Raw genomic sequence first — 17,630 nt, 5'->3', positions numbered from 1 at the left:
CAGCCGAGATAAAATGCAATTGCTTATTATTCGAGTCGAGAAGGATACTGTGTCGTCACGCACTAAGCGTGTTAAGCTTTGAACAAGTAAGCCAAGTGTCACCTAGATATATACTGGAACGATGGAGCAAGAAGGTAAAGAGGTGACACACACACATCAAGAGCAGCCACGACGAGCCACTGTTGGAGCCAAGAAGCAAGAGGTTTGACCAATTGGTTTTTCGTTCGCAAAATATTTGCGAATTTACATCAGAATCGGAGGAGCTGACTGCAATTCTGCACCGTGCGTACGATAACGTCATGGCTGAGATGGAATCATTGAAAGCGAAAAGGAAGGGCACATCTTTTTTATCTCACGAAGACGCCAACTTGGAATCCGTTAATGAGCTTCAAAGCCCTCCAAGGATTCGAACAAGAGGACGTCCAAAAAATATGCTAGGTTCAAAGTTGGAGAACAGATTGCAAATGCCACAAAGAAGAAGAAAATAAAAGGTTTAAACGAGGTAAAAGTGATGTTCTTTAAATATGTGGTGATTGAGTTTATTTTTCTCGTTAATAGTTTAGCTAATATGTGAGTTTGTTATATTCAGTTAAACCTCTTTGATGTTGCATCAGTGGTGCATTCAAATTCCAGCCAATATCAAGGACATGTTATAAATTATCAGTTCACAGTACCAGCAACATCGGATAACTCTTTGGGTGTATAGTTACAGAATGTGGGTGTAAAAGCATTGTTCTTTTGGGTGTATTTCTGAATTTTCTTGTATTTCATATTTTACTTATATATAGATATATATATACTTCAGAATCTTTTTTTATGTTATAAAATACTGTTTGTTTGTTTTTTTTACAACGGTTTAAAGGTTTTAGGTATTAAGGTTTAGGGTTTTAGGGTTTACGGGGTAGGGGTTAAGGTTTAGGTTTTAAGTGTTTCATGTTCAGGGTTTTAGGGATAAAGCATCAGTGGGATAGACTTTTGGGTGTATATTTAACTTTATTTGGGTGTAAAAAATGGCAGGTAATGGGTGTATATTTGGTTTGATATTTTCCTTCATATTATAGTACCTGTAATTCATACATTTTGAATACAGCACACAGAGTTTAATTATTGAAAGAAATTTTATAATAAACTGCATTATAATTGTCAAATATTTACAATATGTCTTCTATTTGTTATAAGACTATATAACATTTACATTAAGCAGTGTCAACATTCTCAGAATCTATTACATTAATCAATGTCAACATCCTCAGAATCTATCTGACAATATGGACTCAATAACAACGAGGATGGCTTGGACAGTCTTATTGCATTACTTCCCTTAATGGCTTCAGATTTGTCTAGATTCATGTCATGGAATAGAATCCGGGAAGTATATTCCACTCTAAAGTGGTCCACCTCGTCCTACAGTTAAAAAGAATATTCTGTTTAATCAACCATGTTAATTGAGAAATGTAATACAGAGTTATTTAGTTTTAAACACATTTACCTGGTTCCAATTGTCCCACTCATACTTCCGCCTTTTAATGTTTGTTGGCTGAAGTATCTCAAGCCACTTCATTACGTAGATAGCACAGTCATAGCTGAAAACAAAGAAAATAAATTACAAATTATATATAGAAAAGTTTAATTTTCAGAGTGAAAGATTTATACCTTGTCTTTTGGCCTGAGATGTTAAGGTATGGTGGTTCAATTTCCTTGTCCTTGTCCCTTGTCTTCAGATGTACCCCCCAGCATATACTTTAATTCGTGAAATTACATATCCCTCAAAACACAAAACAAATTAGTAATACATGAATAATTTCAATAAAGGGATACACCCAAAGGAGCACAAAGTTACACCTTATATTGAACAGAAATACACCCAACTATTAAAATAAAGAAACCTTTGAATATTTTGTTGGTTTACGATGAAACACATGGCAGAGACAATCTAGAAAAACAGAATACACATCAATCAGGATTGTACTTACTTTTGGTGATAAAAAAATTAATGTTGTTGTGATATTACCTCAGCTTCTATATGCGTTTTAGGCGCAAGTAATGCAAGGTGAAATTTTGACAGAGTGTATATATCTCCGGCTTGGAGTCTGCCGATGTCGTCAAACTCATCAATTCGTTCATTTGAGTAAGATTTCACTCGTATAGCCCAGTGGTAGCATTTCTGTTTCATGTCAGTAGTATCTAAATCCGGCCTGACAGGAGTTTCAAACTTCTCGAAACTTTCTGCCCCACTCTCCTTTGGAATCTGCGGACTTTTTTCTTCTTTTGTCACCCCACCACTTGCAATTTTATGTACCAGATTCTCTAATTGTTCTAGCAGTGTTGGGGTTTCTGGAGTTTTTTCCACGTGTTCATCTTGCGTTGACGCCTCCTCTTGCGTTATTGTTTCTTCTTGGCTCGAATCAGTGAAGGCAAGGCTGAATGATGGCAACGGATCTTTTTTAGGAACGTATGATGCTGTTCGTGCCATCATCATCATTGCAGCAGTGTCTTCTGGGGTTGGATTACTGTGTGATCATGTATAACATATTATAACAATAAGAATATACGGATAATAACCAAAACATTGATTTTACTCTAATGAACTTACATTTTAGATGGAGATGCGGGAAGTGTGAGTGTGCTTTCTTCAAGTTCTTGGGGAGGGGGGTTCAGGAGTGCTGCACGGCACATAAAATTAACCATGACGTAAATAAAACTATTCAAGGGCAATATACACCCAAACTGTAACCCAATATACACCCAATAATATTTCTTATGTTTTTATAGTTCCTTCAATTTGTAGCAGAGGGGTTGGTTCAAATTTCGGCACAGCGGTTGTTTGGGACACTGGTAGACAAACTTGAATCGAAACTCTAAAGAAGAAGAAAAATGAAAGGTTAACAATGCTTTTAAAAATAAAAAGGTTATAAGAGTGAAATATTCTTGAAAAACTCACATTGCAAGAGTTTCGGATGGTGTCTCTTTCCTCACAACCATCATATTCAAATTAGCCGGCTCACTGGCTGACTCTTCAACCAGACTCATTCTAAAATACACCCAAAGAAAGTAAAAAATACACTCGAACAATTCAAAAGAAAGATAGGCTTTGTTTTTTGAGAACTTACATAATTGCAGTTTTTGGTTTTTTTTCCTGCCTTTTTTTTCTCGAATAAAACAATAAAGGGCTTTTTTTTCTAAAAAAATATATAGAATTAGAAGTAGAAGGTAATAAAAGAACAAAAGTAACGGTTATTTGAACGAGAAATTACATGCTGTCTGCCGGTCTGTTTACGCTACTTTGTGTTGTGTGTCCTTGAGAGGAAGGATCATCACTTTCCAAGTTTACGTCTGGTATTCTAAACAGAGTTCATGTTATTCTGACAAAATATCATATAGTTAAATCATGATAACAAGATTTTATCAAATAAAGCTTCTTAAGTTTCATAGGAGACATAATGACCTTTCGTCGATTGCAGGTCAGCTTCCTTCTCCCTGCGAAACAAGAAACAGTTATTAACAAAGAAAACATGCTAAAATCTGAAATATACACCCCAACAAGACATACCTCTATGCAGCAGAATTTTCATTGTTTTTCCTTAAGAATTCATCTAGATCTTCACTTCCTATTTCAGATCTGTCAGTACATTCATAAAAGAACATGTTAACAAATATAATCATGATGAAAGACGGTAATATAGCTTACAAAGTACTGTACCCATGATAGGATTGATCTTCTTCAGGAGATGAATGCTCAACAACAACCTTTTTCTTTTTGGATTGTGTTCTGGGTGGAAAAAACAAGTATGAATCAGAAATAAAAAATTAATTTTATCACAAAATATTATCCAAAGAAGTGCTTACTTTTTTGGTGTTCTTTGTGTCTTTTTCTTTTTTTTTTGCTTCTTCACCGGTGATGATTCTTCGCTTCTATAAGTTAATAAGAGACACTTCTGTTAATACATGAAATCTTAATAATAAAGCCAAAAGAAAGGAATAATAATTTCAAAACATTACTCATCAGTTGATTTAGATTCTGATTTAGAATCTTCTTGACCTTTCTTTCTTTTTTTGGAGTCCATTCTGGAAGGCAAACAATCATTATTTAAAACATACTAAAGATATAAAATACACTCAAAAGAATGCACAAGATACACCCAAATGAATGCACAATATACACCCAACACAATAAACAAAATACACCCAACTTGATAAAGAAAATACATACAAGTATGTCACTTACTTTTTTTCTTTTTTGCTGGGTTGTTTTCTTGGTGAATCCTTTGAGTCTTCTTGAGTCTCAGACTCAGAAGTAGAACTGTCACTGTCAGTTGTTTCTGTCTCCAAAGACGATGTTGAACTTGCCTTCCTTTTTTTTATTTCTTGTTTTTTTTCTTTTTTCTCTATTTTTTTCATTTTTCCTCTTGTTTTCGCCATCTTTACAACCCCCTGAAATATTAGAAATCTTAGTTAGCAGCATTTAGGTAAATAAAATACACTCAACATATTATGTTCACTTACCATATTTTCCTCTATTTTGCCCTCATTCTTTTGACCAACTGCTCCTTACTCCAGTTCGCAATCCAGGATTTTAGAGGTCTTTCTGCCCTCTTCTTGTCTTTATTTTTAGAGAGATGAAAGTAAATTATCATCAGGGCAAAGAGGCAGCCATCAATTGCCTTTTTCTTTTTCTCCATGTAATCGGTTATGCCCTTGATGATAAAACTTAATACATGCCCTCCCCAGTTTCGCTCTGTTATGGTGTCCATCTCAAAAATTGGTGCCAGGTGCACAGGTGAGATTTTGTTTATTGTCGTTGGTAAAAGGAATGCCATCTGTTTATAGAGGATGAAAATCCTCTTGAACATTAGGCGATACTGTTCGTTACCAACGCCAATATCCATCATCTCATTTGTAAGATTTTTGAGGGTCTTACCCTGGAATCTTCTAAAAATTTCTTTATCATCCTCAGAAAGTTTCTTATAATTGACTTTCTGAGGAAATAGATATCCGACAAAAAGGAAAATAACGTAGTAAGAAAATCAGTTCAAATACACCCAAGCATAAACTTAAATACACCCAAGCATCATTAAATATACACATATAATTTTTAGTGAGTTACCTGATGCGTTGATGCCAAGCGCATCACCTATTGTTTTTGGAGTTATTTTAAAAGAACCGTATCCGGTTTCCAGTCTGTTCTCCCCTAATTTGAAGTTGTTAGCCAACTCCCTTAATAATTGGTGATGCACCCTTAGTGGCGGGATGTGCATCAAGCCACCAAATCCCAAATCCCTCACAATCGTTTTTTTCTCCTCACTCATGTTTCTGAATTTCTGACTTAATAAATGTGTTGCACACTTAAGGTCTTTGGTTTGTTTTAAACAAAAATAAAATTATAGTCAGATATATTTCTATTATATAAAACTGATTCCATCTAAGACATATATTTGTTCTTACATTTTTTTCAGCTTGGTTTCTCGCAGCCATTTTTTCTGAAATGAAAAATACACCCATAGATATGAGTCAGATACAACTATAGATATCAGTAAGATACACCCATAGATATGATTCATATACACCTATATATATCAGTAATATACACCTATAGATATGATTCAGATACACCCAACAATTTATGCCATATACACCTAACAAGTTACTCCATATACACCACTAAATTATGCCATATACACCCAAGGACAACCAATATTACAAGGACAAGCAATATTAGGATAGTTGCAACAGTTGATTATATTACACTATATCAGTTCAGAAATTTACATCCAATAAATTATGCCATATACACCCAACAAATTATGCAATATACTCCTAAAAATCAGTTACGAGAAGAACTAGAATAAGAAGAACAGTAAAACGTAGAATAACTAAGAAGAACAGTAAAATCTAGAACCAAAAAGAACAGTAAAACGTAGAACAAGAATAATATTAAAAACAATAAAATGAGAGATAGAACAAGAACAACAGTAAAACCTAGAAGACATAGAAGAACAGTAAAACATAGTTCTTCGATTTCGAAATGCGAAAAATCTACAAGATGACTAAAATAGTAACGTACCTTGAGTAATATTTCTTCGTTTTTTCTGAAAATTGTTGATGGAGAGTTCTATCTTTTGTTGATGGTTTCTGCTAATTTTCGCGACGAGTTCTATCTCTTGATTTTGGAATGTTGCTCGAAGGTTGACGGTTTGTGTTTTCTTCGAAGGAGAAGTGGAAGAGTGCACCATAACAAGCGCTTTTTTCGATGCGTAACGGTTGAGTGATGCGCGTGACATTGATGCTTTATTCAAAGGATATGAGTGCGCGTGTAGTATTATCGGGCTGGGCCAACTTATAATGCTTGTAGTCCTTTTTTATTTGTATGTGTAGCAGTATATATACTACCGGTGTGCTTTGTTAAGCACAGTGCATCTAGCAAATTTTTTAGAGAAATGTTAGATGTATTATTTTTTATTATATTTTAATCTAAAAGTGACTCAGTTCATAAAAAAAGATATACTATTTATACCAAAATATGGTGCAATATATTTCCCATTCTACTTAAATATGCACTTATTAATTTTTATAAATATATTTATGTATAAAAATCATGCATAAAAATAAAACAAATAAATTAAATTATAATTATAGGGATATATAATTGTTATATCTAGCTATCAATAATTCAATATATTTGCAAACCGATATGGAAAATTTAATTTGTCTGGAAGATTCAAACTCAACAAAATACTTTTTAAAAAACTAAGACTTAGTGAGAGTGAAAATGATAAATACAATAGTAAAGCTATCAAAACTTAAGAAATAGGATCACAGCTCAATCTAATTCTTTTAGTGTGGTCGAGTATTTTAATTAAGTATCGAAAAATTAGTAAATTATATATTATTTAATTTATCTATAAAATTAAAAAAACCACATCAATTAGAAAAAAGAATATTGGAGGCATAGTGGATCTGGCAAGCCATGTTTTGCTCCTATTCTAAATACCGTTTTCCTTGTTATAAAATAGTAAATTTCATCGTGGCACATTCTCACTCACAAATAACTTTGCAAAGATTTCGATTTCAATATGACTAATCATCATCAACACATAAGCATCGCTATTCCAAGAAATTAGGGTTGGCATTGTTCTTTGATTTGACTTTCAAATTTGGATCAAAATCCCACTTTTAACAACTTCATTACCATAACATAGATATCACTGTAGTTGAAAACAGATAAGAAGATTGTGACACATTAATTATAGCCAATCAGCCATACAATAAAAAGAAACAAAGTAACAAAATGTGCACATAAACTTTTGCTTTAGGTTTTTTTTTTTTGGCTAATTTTTTAGCCAAGAAAAACAAGAAACAATGCAGGAGATTATAATTGTTGCTGCTGCTGCTACTCTAGGGAATCTGCTTATTGGATGGGATAGTTCAACCATTGCAGGTTTGTACCAAATTAATTTTTATGTTAACTTTCTTTGCCTATTTTTGATGCCAAGATATATGCATTTTTCTTGGATTAACCATTTACTACTTCCATCTAGTTTTTCCATTGTTTTTACTTCTTTGTGTTATATATTCATTTTGGATTCTAATATAATTTTTATACCAATGATATTTAGTTTTATCTCATTAGATCAGATCATTGAAAAATAAAATCGGAAATTTATATACCAGAATTTATGAATTAAAATGGAAATTTTAATTTCGAGATCTAAACTTATTATACATTCTGATGAATAGTAATCAGAATGGTCGCAAAAAATGATGTATTTATTAATTAGGATTAAGCACCTCAAACCGATTTTTAAAAAATACAATAATAAATCAAATTGATTTTTCTGTTAATTAACTAATAATATGTCACAAAATGATTATGTAAGTCACGTATCATCATCTATAACTAGTTTTTTGCCAACAAATTTAATTACCAAAATGCCATGCATGCAGGTGGCATGGGCTACATCAAGAGGGAATTCAAACTTGATCCCACAGTTGAGGGGATGATTGTTTCCACCTCCTTCTTCACCGGCACCATCGTGACGATCTTCTCCGGAAAAGTATCCGACATGATCGGCCGGCGACCCATGCTCATAGGATCATCCATAATGTTCTTCCTAAGTGGTCTGGCCATGTTATGGGCTCCAAATGTTGCCTTCATAGTGTTCTCAAGACTCTTAGACGGCATCGGAATCGCCCTCGCCGTCACGATAACCCCGGTCTACATCTCGGAGATTGCGCCGCCGGAGATCAGAGGCTTGCTGAACACGCTACCGCAGTTCTCATGCTCTTTGGGAATGTTCTTGGCTTACATTTGGATGTTTTCAATGTCTCTTTTGGAATCTCCAAGTTGGAGAGCAATGCTTGGTGTAGTTTCCATTCCTTCTGTTGCTTATTTCTTCTTGGTTGTCTTCTTTCTTCCTGAATCTCCTCCATGGTTGGTAAGCAAAAGTAGGATTTCAGAGGCTAGGAAGGTTCTTCAGAGAATTCGTGGCCAAGAAGATGTTTCAGGTCATCATCCTTAAACTACCTACATAGCTTCATTCGCATGCAGTTATTTTTTTTATGTAGAATTGATAATTGAGAATAATTAAATAACAGTATAGTTAACTTTATGTGAAATTGATAGCTAAAAGTCGTTAAATAATTTAACAGGTTTGACTAAATTGTTATCTAATAACTCTTAGCTATCAATTTTATATGAAGTTAACTTGACCTGACTTTCTACTTTAGATAATTTGACATATTTAACTAAATTATTATCTAATATATCTTAATTATCATCTTTATATAAACACTATATAAGAATTCTTCTCATATTTAATTAATTATTCTCAACTATGATTTTTGTGTAAATAGTTACTTAATAAATACTCCAAATTTTTTTACATTTGATTAGTTTTTGCACACACATACATATAAACACATGAATAAATATAATTTACATTTATATTGCACAAAACCTGCACATACAAATTGACAGAAAATGATTTTTTGTTTCTACTCAAAACTTTTAATGGTAAAACTAAGACAGGTTTGAAAATGTATAGGAGAACTAGCATTGTTGGCAGAGGGTATGAACCCTGGAGGAGAATCAACCATCATAGAAGAATACATAATAACCCCAGCAGGAAGTACTGAACAAATATCAAACATGGAATCAGCAAAAGATTACATAAAACTTTATGGACCAAACCAGGGAGTTTCAATGATTGCTCATCCAATCAGCAGTGTACATGGTGGCGGTAGCATCCTAGCGCTGTCGCGGCAAGGAAGCGTTGCCGGGCAAGCAACCGCCGGCCTCAAGGACCCTATTGTGAATCTGTTTGGTAGCATGCATGAGAGTGATCATCATCATCATCATCATGATCTTGCTGCACAAAGGATTGATCAAGGCTCTTTTGGCACCCACCATGATAATTTGCAAGCTCCATTGCTCTCAAGGCAAAGTAGTAGTGTTGTGGACAGGAGTAGATTTTATAAGAGGAGCAGCAGCATCAAAGGAAGTAATGGTAACTTGGCTGCCCAGGGTGAAACCGCCACTAAGGTAAAATTAAAAATTAGTATTTTTGTATGTTTTATATATGTGATTTATGATTAAAAATTTTGTATTTTTATTTGATATTCTTGTTGCAATTTGTGCATCTTAGGCAACAAACATTGGTGGGGGTTGGCAATTGGCATATAAAGCAGTGGATGGAAAAAAGGAAGGAGGGTTCCAAAGGTTGTATTTGCATGCAGACCCTTCCATTGGTGCAGGGTCTCAGCATGGTTCATTTGTTGGGAATTCAGGGACTGATTTGCAATTAGCATTAGAGCGTGGTGAATCATTTCAAGCAGCAGCCCTTGTGAGCCAATCAGTTCTTGCTCTTAATAAGGATAACACAATAAAGCCAGAAGCTGTTGCTAATAAAGGATCAGGCTGGGGTGCTCTGCTTGAACCTGGAGTTAAACGTGCATTGATTGTTGGAATTGGGCTTCAAGCTCTTCAACAGGTATATTTTATTAACAATCATGATACTAATACTCTATATTTACTGTTAACAACGCTTGATTATTTTGGCGACTTATTTTGTTTTAAAAAAAAGTTTGATTGTTCTCTCGGTCCTTCTAGTTTTACTCAATTTTCAATTAAGTCTTTATATTTTTTTTTTCGATTGAATCCTTATATCATATCAGATTTTGTAATTAAGCCTCTGTCATGACAAAAACGCTAGAATTAATGGAATGTTTCGTTAAACAAAACGAATATGCCTAATACTTGACTGAATATTCTGCATAGTTTGACAGAATATTCAATTAATTTCAATGTTTTTGTCACGGTAGAGACTTAGTTACAAAATCTGATATAGTATAGGGACCTAATTGAAAAGAAAAAAAAAAGAATATGTGTATAATATATACAAATCTATAGTGACTGATTTGATAGTTGATTTTTAGTATACATGAAAATTAAATATTTGTAGGGACCAAAACAAAAAGAAAAGATGCAGACTACAAGGACTGAAAATTAATTTATACTTACATTCAATAGTATATAACTTCAAATACATGTTGCAGGCTGCTGGCATAAATGGATTTCTATATTATGCTCCTCAAATCCTTGAGGAAGCAGGTGTTGGGGCACTTCTTTCAAGTTTTGGGATTACTGAAACATCAGCTTCTTTACTCGTAAATGTCATTATAACATTTTCTATGCTCCCTTGCATTGCTCTTTCCATGAAACTCATGGATATTGCAGGGAGGAGGTAAGTTTAACTACAATTTCAAAATTTATTATGTAGTTTCAATTTGCTTTAGCCTTTTCTTGTTGTTCAAGATATTCTTTCGTAAAGTGTATTATAAGTTATAACCATATCTTTCTATAGTCTTATTCGATAACTGTTCTAAGTTAGAAAATACAAAGATATAAATTTCGTCTCTACTGTATCCATATTTTGGATGGATATAAATTTCGTCTATCTTCTTCGATCAGTTTGTGTCTTTAGATTTCTGTATTTTTATTCAGAAACTGACCTCTAATTACATTCTTACGTGCAAAATTTAAGGACAAATAATGCATCATTGATCTAAATGAGAATAATTATTTGTGAAATGCAGGGCACTATTGCTCAACACAATCCCCATCTTGATAGTGTCTCTATCAGTACTAGTACTAAGGGATTCATTCCCCATGAGTTCTATTGTGAATGCAGCAGTAACAGCAACATGTGTCATTGTCTATGAGAGCATCTTCTGCATGGGATTTGGTGTGATTCCCAACATTATTTGTGCAGAGATTTTCCCAACAAGTGTGAGAGGAATATGCATCTCAATTTGTGCACTCACATTTTGGATCAGCACATTGATTGTCACATCTTCATTCCCATTCTTGCTGCATCAAATTGGACTCACTGGTGTCTTTTCATTGTTTGTTTGTGGTTGCATCATTGCATGGGTCTTTGTTTACACGAAAGTTCCTGAGACAAAGGGCATGCCTTTAGAAGTCATCATCGAGTTCTTCGCCATTGGTGCTAAGCCTGGAGCAGATCCTGCCACCATGGCAAGCTAAAAAGCTCGACGATCGTTGTCTTATTTGGTAATTATCTCAGAACAAAGATAGAGACATTAGAAGACACAACACAAAACTATTTAGAGAAAAAGATAAACAAAATGTTTGTGTCTTTGCTTAACCCAAAATGGGACAATAAAAGAGTTCATAAAGACAAGTTTTCTATTGTGTCTGAGATCATTGGCAAACAGAACATTCATAATATTATCATTATTGTGATCACAAGGAATTGAAGCAGCAGTAGATTGATATAGTTTTGAGTCTTTAGTTGATTTTGATTCCAATTTCTATTGAGCGAGTTGAAGATTTCATTGGTGAAATGGAAATATTGAAACCTTTTTTGTTGGTATGGATAAGATTGTGTGTCTTTTTTCTCCCCTGTACTTCGAAAAATAGAAATTACAATACAAATACTTAAACGACTTTTAAGTTTTATGGATTGATAATATTCTAATCAAATTCTTGCACTTATAAAATTTGTAAGTAATAAGTGATTGAGTTAAACTAATTTATTACTCTTATTATAGTATATGATTAAATATCTATTAAAAAATTAATATTAAACATACGTACAAATAATATAAGTAACAATTTTTAAGCTTTGTTTGGTTGGAGGGAAGTAAAAAAGTAATAGAGAGAAAAGAGAAGTTGCAAATTTTTATGTATCTCCCACTGTTTTTCCACCACTTATCTCCAACCAAACAATTATAGTGTCCATTTCCTTGTGCTGGACATTTTTTTCCTGGTGAATGCTATGAAGAATTTCTCCTTGTATGACGAGTTTGTGGACAAATGAAATCAAGACACGTATGAGATTGTTAACTTTGCACAACAAAACTTATTTTATTTAGCATTCATTGATTGTTATTAAAATTAATTAATGTTAAATAAGGCAAATTTAGGCTATTTTTTTTTTGTCTTTCTACCTAACATTACCAGTTATACAAATACATTACAATGAGCCATAGTATAGTACAAGTGATGGTTGTTCGAATTGCTTAAATGCCATTTTGTGGTTGATGGTTAGAAGAATATATCAATACCCTTATCAATTACAAAGAATTTTTTTTTATCATCCAATAGTAAAAATAGGGTGACCATGCAGGCATGAAAACATATCCAAAAATTCCAGACCTTCTTCATTCACTACCTTAATACAGATTCTACAGTCCTATACTGCATTTTTTTTCACCCTAAAGTGAAACTCCAACATCAGCAATCACTGAATGATCCCATTCTGCCCTTTAACTAATATCTTCTAGGATATAACAGATTTCACCTCTTCTACCACCATATTGGGGCAATTCATGGCAATCAAGTTCTGTCATTTAGAAGGATTTCCATTGCTTTTCCCAGCATTCCCACCATTAGCAAGTGAGGCCTGAAATGCACGCGTAATCTGAAAAAATAAAATAAAAATAAAAAACCATTAGCTTCCACATACATTTTATTGTAAATTTGTGATGCATAATAGGAAAACAAACTTGTCTATTCATTGTTCTGCATAGTTTCTATCTACTCCCATAACTCTCCCTCAAGATTGATATTGTGTACATTCCAAGACTCGAGAAAAACACTATAAAGAACATAATGAGAAGGAGGGTTACCAATGGAGTAAGGAGTGTAGCGAGCTCGGGAGTCATGTTTGGGGTAGCAACATGTTGTAGGACTAGAGTTACAGCATTCTCAAATTCACGTCTACTTTTAGTCTCTCTTTCCAATCGTGCTCGCAGATCTACAATGTCCTGTTTCATCTGAGTAAAGGGGGCACTTTCTAGGCACTTGCCTCCACATCTTGTTTGCTCTTCAGCCTCAAATAATTGTGTTTTGCAGGGTCCTAAACCCAAACCTCTGATTCTACCAGAATGCTCGTCTCCGAGCGCTTGGGCAAGGGAATCGTCTGGTCCAACTGTTGGTGAACAGTTCCCTTCAGTCTCAATACGAGTAATTTCGTCCTATTGTCAACATCCCAGCATTAGTGTTGGGGAAGAGACTGACCAAAAGAATGGAAATGAAATGCGCAAACTGTAAACAGTGGACATTGTTCAACAGGTTAACGTTGCACTGTAATTCTTACAATTTGTAAAAAGTGTTAAAGCTTAGCAAAGAAGCACGCAAACCCAATTTTCTCATTCCAACAATTATTATTGGGCAGAGACAGTAATAGAACGCTGATGCTATGACTATCAAATCCCATATGCACTCCAAATATTTAAAGGCTATAATTAATCATATGATTAACTAAACTACATAGTTTGTAATAATAATAATAATAATAATAATAATAATAATAATAATAATAATAAACTAAAAAAAATTAAACCCAAACTAAAGAGGTGCTTTCAAAATTATAATTTCCTTTATACAAAGCTCCAATTGTTCATTTAGAAGAGAGATTAATCAACAGTTAGAGGACAATTACGAACACCGACCGAGATTATCCCCCATTGCCTCACAAAAACTCAACTAAACTGTAGTCAATTTTTTCCTCAATATTCCCTCCCACTTTAGAAGTAACTTTACTCAAGCATACCTTTTGGGCCAATGCTAAAGAGAGTGGAAAGATATCAAAGTCTAAAATTAAAACCGTGTCTCCTAGAAAAAATGATAAAACAAATTTAAAATTTCTGCAAGAAATCTTACACAGATAGCTCGGATTGCATCATTTGGATATGATCCATCAGGTCTAGTATGCATGGCAATAAAAACTTTCCCCCTACTAACCGGTTCTCCATTCTCAACTTCCTACACATTTTCAAAACATTCATTAGAACTAATAAGCATTGGAACAACGAAAAATAAATATCGGCCAGTCATACAATCACCATCTCATGCCGTTTCCTTGCTAAGCTCTTGGACCCTAAACGATGCACAACTGATAGTTTCTCCCGACTTTCAGCATTTTTTCTGCACATCTCCTGCAATGTACGTACATTAGAGAGGGGGGGATCAATGTGAAATAACTGTATCGTAAAAATCATATACTTGATCTACTGACCACAGTGTTTGGATCCAAACGATAATCAATAAATTCAATCCAGTGATCTCGATTTATCTCAGGAGGGTGATTAGCATAGTTCTCTTCTTTACTGAGTTCTGGATCATAATATTTATGAAAAACTTCAGATCGATTCTCCTTCCACTTTTCCCCAATCCTTTGGATTATAATCTTCTTCACTAGATCATCATTTATAATGAACTTATCCTTTCAATGCAAAGAAAAACGATCAATAAATTAGTTACAAGTTGTATGAAGTTTAAAATAAGAAACCTTTGAGATAATTGTTACTTAAACTAAGTTTTACCTTTATCTTGCTATCAAAAATCTCCTCCTTAAGATTTTTAGGAACTTTAGGCCAAGACTTATAGCAAATAGGAAGAGCAGCAAAATTGGCACCCAATTGTCCAAGAGCTTGTCCTAAGAGGCCAGCTGCCTCACCAACTGGTTGTTTCCAATCATTAAGTGGCAACACCACTTTGGTGCCACTGGGAAGGTTCCAAAGATCCTTCAATTTCAAATATGCTACTTTTGTAACTCCAGAAGCATCTGTGAGTTACATTTGTCAGAAAATCAAATTAGGAAAGAACACAAGACATACCCACAAATTACCTTTTACATCAACAGTCCAAAATTTGCGGTTTTCACGGGTCCGACGTTGAGTTTGGTCGGCAGATGGATCCTGTGAAGGAACTTCTGAGGATGGTGAGACATCAATTGATGCTAGTGTGGCATGAGAAGTTGGTGGTGGAGCATCAAATGAAGGTATTAGGGCCTCGGGAAATGATGGGGCCTCAGAAGATGATGAGGCCTCGGAGGATGATGGAGCATCAGCTGAAGATGCCGGTACTTGAGTAGATAGCGCAGCATGAATTGATGGTTGTTGAGCTTGTGAAGGAGCTTCCTCCCATGGGTAGTGCCTTAGTTGAGTTTGGGTGGCAAGTGGGGCTTGTGAAGGAGCCACTGTGGATGGTGTTGATGAGGCTTGTGCTGATGGTGGAGCATTAATCAATGGTTTCTGGGCTTGAAAAGTTGGTGGTGGAGTTTGAGTAGATGGTGGAGCATTAACTGAAAGTGGTAGGGCTTGCAAAGGAGCTTTTGTGCGTTGCCGACGCCTAGGCCAAGATTGGGTGGCTGATAGGGGTTGAGGAGGTTCTTCAGATAGTGTGGCATCAATCCACACTAATGGGGTTTGATTAGGTAGTGGAGCATCATTCAATGGTGGTGGAACTTGAGCAACTGGTGTAGCAGTAGTTGATGGTGGTGGGGCATTAGCAGTTGCTGGATTGTTAGTTGATAGTGGAGGGGATTGAGTTGGAGCTTTATTTCCTCCTTTTCTAGGTGGAACACCGAAACGTGAAACCCTAGGCATAGTACAACTTTGTAAAGAAATTAGTCATGTTGTTTAATCACAATAACTTATGAGAATGAGAAAATAATTACTAATCTAGTTAATAGTTATTCTGATATAACATACACATAACAACTAGAAAGAAACAAGTTTATCATTCTTGACTAAAGTACAACTGAAGCAGCAGCAGCAACAATAATAACAACAAAGCCTTGTACCATTAGGTTGGGTTAGCTATATGGATCAGTTAAGGTTAAAGTAACTTGCTATAAACTTGTCCAAAAAAAAAAAAAAAAAAACTTGCTATGCAGCATATCTGTTCTAGACTCCAGAGACAATAATCAAACCTTGTAACACTGGTTTTTCTTATTTTCTTTTTCCCTACTAGCCATTGTATTATTACAGTTCCATCTACTTTCTTTTTTGCAGCTTGTATAGGTCTTCTTCAATCTGCACGGATAACTAAATCGTCTAAAGTAGAAACCCTCCACAAAACTTCCTACCTTATTTTCTCCTTAATGCATCCATTCCTAACCATATTTTTTCGAAATTATTCACCCATGAAAATCCACATTCAACAGCTACCACATTAAGTTAAAATATATTCTTAAAAAATAAACTTAAGCAAGATGAGGAAAACCTGAATTCTCCAATAGTATAATACAGAAATAACCCTTTCTAACAATGCAATATAATAGTACTATCTAGTTCTACATATACACATTAATTGCACCTGAGAACGAGAAATAATCAGTTTTATACCTCCGAAGCACAATATCACATTGATCAAGAGCTTCAAAGATCTACAAATTAACTTAATTTCACACTTTTTACCCGAATGCGAAAATTTGAAAGCTTTGAAATCTATTAATCTGAAATTCTGAATATAAACACTATGATATATCTATGAACCCTAAATCCACATTCAAAACGTGTAGAAGCAAAGAAAACAACAAAATTTACAAAACAAAGAATGGAATCTCACAGTGTGGAGCTACAATTGACGAACAACAGCAGAACAGAGATCGAAGCGTAGCGTATCAGTGGAGTTACGAGCTCCACAGTGTGGCAGCTTCGCAGCTTTCAGCGTTTGCTTTTGCTTTTGCCAACGCTTGTGTTCCGTGTGATTAAATTGGAAATGAGGTGTTGTAAATTACCACTTTGTTATGTGGTGAGTTTGCAAATCCATAACAAAGCAAGCCTCATTCTGCTATTTTTAGTAAGTTTCTTATTTTATTAATAGGTTTAATTACTCTGATGATACTTATAGTTTTATCAAATTTGCAATTAGATTTTTATATTTTTTTTTTAATTGAGTCTCTACACTACTTTTAATTTTGTAATTAGGTCATTTTTAGTGCAAAAAATATTAGAATTAACTAAATATTTATCCTCAAATTGAAGATATACACAATTAATAACTTAATTAGATATGAGAAAGACTAGGAGGCCAGCAGATTTTATGGTTTTTAGCCATCAATTAGCCATGTTTTTAATGGCGTGAGATTGTATTTAATGGTGTAGAATCATTCAATTTCCTTTTGATGGTTAAGTACTGGCCAAAATTCAACAAAAATGCTGTCCTGGCATTCCTCATTAGATATTTGACTATATATTTTTTGAGAAAAATATTTCGTTAATTTTAACGTTTTTGACATAAAAATGACCTAATTATAAAATTAAAAATAGTATAAAAGCTTAATTACAAATTTGATAAAATTATAAGAACTAACAGAATA

The 17,630-nt window shown here is 34.2% G+C and overlaps 2 protein-coding genes across 3 annotated transcripts; one reads left to right on the top strand and one right to left on the bottom strand.

Moving 5' to 3' along the window:
- Positions 1-7,227: 7,227 nt before the first annotated feature.
- On the top strand, positions 7,228-11,898 carry LOC112797474 (monosaccharide-sensing protein 2). The gene is made up of 6 exons (XM_025840436.3): positions 7,228-7,435; positions 7,942-8,502; positions 9,042-9,538; positions 9,642-9,986; positions 10,552-10,739; positions 11,092-11,898. Exons 1-6 carry the CDS (start codon positions 7,357-7,359, stop codon positions 11,540-11,542), a joined length of 2,121 nt encoding a protein of 706 aa, XP_025696221.1. The 5' UTR covers positions 7,228-7,356; the 3' UTR covers positions 11,543-11,898.
- A 614-nt stretch (positions 11,899-12,512) lies between these two features.
- LOC112797462 (uncharacterized) lies at positions 12,513-17,080 on the bottom strand. Of its 2 annotated transcripts, none has more exons than XR_003199794.3 (8): positions 16,877-17,048; positions 15,153-15,919; positions 14,848-15,089; positions 14,541-14,747; positions 14,368-14,460; positions 14,186-14,287; positions 13,150-13,567; positions 12,513-12,941 (listed from the first exon to the last, which is right to left on the bottom strand). XR_003199794.3 is itself a non-coding variant. In XM_025840418.3 (8 exons), the coding sequence occupies exons 2-8, from the start codon at positions 15,910-15,912 to the stop codon at positions 12,867-12,869; spliced, it is 1,827 nt and encodes a 608-aa protein (XP_025696203.1). In that variant the 5' UTR covers positions 15,913-15,919; positions 16,877-17,080; the 3' UTR covers positions 12,513-12,866. The 2 variants fall into 2 exon arrangements, 1 of the variants encoding a protein (XP_025696203.1); XM_025840418.3 differs by having other exon boundaries at positions 13,150-13,497; positions 16,877-17,080.
- Positions 17,081-17,630: the final 550 nt, after the last annotated feature.

This window comes from Arachis hypogaea, chromosome 1 (assembly GCF_003086295.3).
Source record: "Arachis hypogaea cultivar Tifrunner chromosome 1, arahy.Tifrunner.gnm2.J5K5, whole genome shotgun sequence".
Classification (NCBI taxonomy): domain Eukaryota; kingdom Viridiplantae; phylum Streptophyta; class Magnoliopsida; order Fabales; family Fabaceae; genus Arachis; species Arachis hypogaea.
The sequence above is the reverse complement of the archived record's forward strand: the minus strand, read 5'-3'. Positions and strand labels throughout refer to the sequence as shown.

Coding starts and splice junctions, on each gene's coding strand:
- LOC112797474 (XM_025840436.3), top strand. CDS start 7,357: ATGCAGGAGATTATAATTGTTGCTGCTGCTGCTACTCTAGGGAATCTG. Junction 7,436..7,941: donor GGATAGTTCAACCATTGCAG/GTTTGTACCAAA, acceptor CCATGCATGCAG/GTGGCATGGGCTACATCAAG. Junction 9,539..9,641: donor AGGGTGAAACCGCCACTAAG/GTAAAATTAAAA, acceptor TGTGCATCTTAG/GCAACAAACATTGGTGGGGG.
- LOC112797462 (XM_025840418.3), bottom strand. CDS start 15,912: ATGCCTAGGGTTTCACGTTTCGGTGTTCCACCTAGAAAAGGAGGAAAT. Junction 15,090..15,152: donor TTGGACTGTTGATGTAAAAG/GTAATTTGTGGG, acceptor TGTAACTCACAG/ATGCTTCTGGAGTTACAAAA. Junction 14,748..14,847: donor TTTTTGATAGCAAGATAAAG/GTAAAACTTAGT, acceptor TTGCATTGAAAG/GATAAGTTCATTATAAATGA.